The following is a 3,985-nucleotide window of genomic DNA, read 5'->3' on the forward strand; positions in this document are numbered from 1 at the left end:
GAGTTAATGATGATGCTTTAGTTTGATCCTGAGCCATTTCTAAAACCAAAAATATTTACCTTTTCCTATTTCCTTCATCAATAAAGCTAATGGACCTGCCTCTTAGCTTAGCAAAGAGATACTTTGGGTATTTGTTTGCATGAAACCTGGCGTTATTGATATATATATAGATATCCCTTCTGCCTTTGGAGCATCTTGGAATCCCATTGAGCTGAAAAGTGTTGATGGGGATGTTTGGGTTTCCACCTAAACCAGTGAAAACTGAGATGTTACCATCAAGCTTCAAATCTCTTCTTCAGTTCAGACACTTTGACCGGAGGGCGGTCTTCCTCCTCGGACGCCTCTGCGTTTCTGTTTGCGTCCAAGTCACAYGGAGTCTGTACTTTTTCCCTGCATCGCAACGCAGGCTCGGCAGAGTTCTTAGAAACGGACCTGAGCTGAAATCCCTGCTGGCCGTATGGCTGACACTGGAAGCGCGCTACGGCAGAAAGCACTTTGGGAGGAGGCGAGGTCACGCGGGCCCCCTGCTCCTCCTTCTTTGGGGTTTTATCTCTCTCTTTCTCCTCAGATGGAGGCGGTTTAGACTCGGCGGTAACGTCATTGGGCTCTGGTGGGACTGTAGCGTCATTCTGCAGCTCTCCCACCGAATTCAACGGCGGGTCTTCTCTGTTCACACACTTTAAGTTCAATGTTTCTGTAGAATCATTATTTGTATCCTTCTGTGTTTCTTTCATTTCTTCTTTTGTCTCATTTTCCTGCACGTTATTCGTTTTCCCTTCTTCCTCTTGTAACACAGCTACCTCCTCGCTCTGAGTTCCCTCATCTTTCCTGTCATCCTTCATTCTCTCATCTTCTTTTCCTTCAGTCGTTTCTTGCGAGTTTTCCCCAAAGCTTGCTATGTCTTCTTTACTCCGCTCMTCTTCCATCTTCACTTCCTTAAAGTTATCGCTGTTGGTTATTTCCTGCTTCTCATTTATTTCTCCATCAGGTTCTCTCTGTTTTTCTCTAWCCTCCCTTTGTTTCACTTCGTGCTCGGCGACCTCACTTGCCACCAGGAGACATTCTGCTCCCTCCTCCTCCGGCAAGCTGCTGTCCAGGCCGTGCCAGTCCGAGTCCTCCGTCCGATCCGAAAGCTCCTCTGTGGTCTCCAGATTCCAGCTGTGCAAGCTGCCGCTGCCGCTGATGGACAGAGACAGGCTCTCCTGGCTGGGGTTGCCTGGAACACGCTACCACATAAAAGAGAATTAGAACTGATTTCCAAGCGGATGTTTGGGAGTGCTGATCGTTTCCTTAGTGATTTACCTTAATGATGTAGTCATGGCTGTCTGGTCCAAACAAATCCAGGCTGCGAGTGCCATACAACAGGCCTCGGTCGTGGGAGCTGCGCGAGCTAAGAGTGTCAAAGATTTCCCCCAGGAGATCCATCTCTTCTGAGTCGCATAACGGTGAATCGACTTCGTCTTCGTCTTCGTCTTCTTCTTCCTTCAGAATCTCGGAGTCAGGCTGTCCAGCGAGCCTCGAGTTCTCCTCACTCAAAATAACAAATAGCATCAATAAAACTAAATAGAAGTTAGAAATAGTGATATTATAATATTAAATATGCATAGTAGGTGTCAAATGCTTCATCTAATGCATTGAGAAATTATTTAGTAAATGAATGAATCAGTTGGTTTTTTTTTACTCTTGATTTCCAGAGACAGTATTCTWGGTTATTTTACGTGTGGCTTCGTTTAACAGAGCAACAGACTGTCGTGTGTTGGAAACATAAAGTGGAAACAAAACCTTGAAAAAGGGAAGAGATAAAAAAACTAGTTTCCCTTTGCAAACGTCAGAGACGTCAGCAGTTTGGTCTTCMTTTGGCCATGTCATGTTATTTTACTTTTGGCCCATTTTGTTGGATCTCTTTGATCAATGCATGTTCGCTACATCCGCATATGTTGTTTATTTGAAGAAAAGAAAAACCATCTCTTAAAAATATAACCTAAGGTTCTTCTAATGCCCTGACCTTTCTAAATAATATCACAAACACTGGTATTAAATTGTATTTATGTTCTACAGAGCAGGAACTTGATGAAAACCAGCAAAAATAATTATTTTAAAAATGTAATTTAAACATGGCTGCAACAGGCTTTCATATTCATTTTGCAATAAAAAAAATAAATGAAACCTATCTTCCACTTTTGACAAAATAAAGCAGACYTTTTAGTTATAGGTTTGGCTCTTGGCTGGAGCCAAGTTTGAGGAGACTAATGGTGTATAAGTGGATTTCCCACCTGTCCCAGAGATCTTCTGCRTCTTTTGTGATTTCCTTGTCTCTGATTTTCTGAGCAGGTCGGCGAGGTCGTGACTAATGGAGTAGAAGACCAAGACCAGAAAAAAGAAAATATAACAAAAACAGTTGGAAGACGGCACAAACGGGACAGTCCGTCTTACACATTTAACTTGATTCACATGTAGATTTGTTTGCTGGAAAAACAAAACCAAAACAAAAACTACAGTCTTACTTTTCCAAAGTGTTGTGTGATCGGCAGGCGGCTCTGTAAGCTGTCAGACTGGACACGGCGGTGCGACATCGACCCGCCCCTCTGGAGGCTGCGGTCCTCATGGTGGACCTGCATGACACACGGTGAAGTAAGTAAGAGAAGCCAGCAGCATTCGGGTGAATCAAAGCGTTTACCTACATGAACACGAGCCTACCTTGTGAATCAGCAGGTTTTTCAAACCGGATTTGGTGAGACCTTTAGTCTGTAAGAGACAACAATGAAAAGTTAGGCGGCACCTKCAAMACAGAGCTGTCCTCCMTAAACCCCAGTCACATCTGGACTCACCTTCATGTTTGCTTTGGTCTTCATGTTTAGRATTAGAGCGCCGCCCCCTTTCTGTTAGAAGTACAAAGACATTAATGTTAGGACTTTCCAGGCCAATAAGGAAAACAGATGTAGTCAAATGAACTTACCTTTAAATTGCCAACTAACTGCTGATAAGATGTGCCTCTTCCTACAAAAAAGAAAAAAAAATCCAAAAGAAAGCGTTTTAATTCAACAATATGAAAAAKATATATTCACATAAAAGGGAATTCCCAATCTGATGTCTAGTATTGACTTGTTGTCCCRTTCGTGACTTCTTCTTTAAATTATAGGTTTTGGAGTCCCTGATTAATCTGTCTATAGCTCCTAATCCCTATAGCTGCTGTTCTCTGTTTGGTTTTGCCATTTTAAACACCAGATAGTCCAAATATATTAAGTCATATCAGGCAGAGATGCTAGCGCCAACATTGCAATTCAGCAGAAGRAGCATAACTTAGGTTTACAAAAACTGTTGACTACATCAAGTCAAATGGTTAAAATAGCTGTCGAAAAATAGACAGTCCAGCATCCAGAGTGTCACTGATGAGTAATTTAAAAATYATAAAATGTAGTGTCCTATTTTACCGCAAAAGCAGACACATKGTATTGATTTTRTGAAAGGTGATCGTGATAGGATATTCCTAAAATGACAAAAAAAAAAAAGAAAAKAAAAWGTCTGTCCTGTGACATCCTCAAGACATACAGATACACACCTGCTGTTGTTTCACACTTTGCTATCTCTTCCTCAAAAAGGTCATCGAGTTCTTTCCCTTTGTTAAGAGCATCCAGGCGACCATCAATGAACTGAAACAAACAAGTGGAGAAACAGCKTTGAAAYCAAYRTAAACATCAGTAYMTGAATCATTTTTAACAATTAACCTTGCTAGCTTGCATGGATTATGAAAATTTGCCTCAGTATTTATTTCTAACAGTTTAGTCCAAAATTATTCATTTAGACCCATTTAGGACTTTGGATTTAAAGCAATCGTTTAACTTGACCACCATGTTTCTTCAGATTGGAAGTAACATTAATGTCCTGGAATGGACCAAAGTGAGAATTTTTCAAGGAATCTAAAGATTAGGGTGATGACAAGAGGCATAAGTACTTGGTTGAATTAAATTATTTAACATCTAAATAT

The 3,985-nt window shown here is 41.2% G+C and overlaps 1 protein-coding gene across 4 annotated transcripts in view; it reads right to left on the bottom strand.

Annotated features, from left to right (window-relative positions):
- dennd1c (DENN domain containing 1C) overlaps positions 1 to 3,985 on the bottom strand; it is a 24,850-nt gene continuing 20,865 nt past the window's right edge. For all 4 annotated transcript variants that reach the window (XM_017304512.1, XM_017304509.1, XM_008426559.2 and 1 more), the window contains 8 exons: positions 3,560 to 3,650; positions 2,957 to 2,997; positions 2,829 to 2,879; positions 2,698 to 2,745; positions 2,505 to 2,612; positions 2,274 to 2,347; positions 1,303 to 1,531; positions 1 to 1,226 (listed from right to left, as the gene is read on the bottom strand). In XM_017304512.1, the coding sequence (XP_017160001.1) occupies positions 276 to 1,226; positions 1,303 to 1,531; positions 2,274 to 2,347; positions 2,505 to 2,612; positions 2,698 to 2,745; positions 2,829 to 2,879; positions 2,957 to 2,997; positions 3,560 to 3,650 (1,593 nt within the window). In that variant the 3' untranslated portion in view covers positions 1 to 275. The remainder of the gene's footprint in view (positions 1,227 to 1,302; positions 1,532 to 2,273; positions 2,348 to 2,504; positions 2,613 to 2,697; positions 2,746 to 2,828; positions 2,880 to 2,956; positions 2,998 to 3,559; positions 3,651 to 3,985) is intronic.

The sequence above is a fragment of the Poecilia reticulata genome, linkage group LG1 (assembly GCF_000633615.1).
Source record: "Poecilia reticulata strain Guanapo linkage group LG1, Guppy_female_1.0+MT, whole genome shotgun sequence".
NCBI lineage: Eukaryota > Metazoa > Chordata > Actinopteri > Cyprinodontiformes > Poeciliidae > Poecilia > Poecilia reticulata.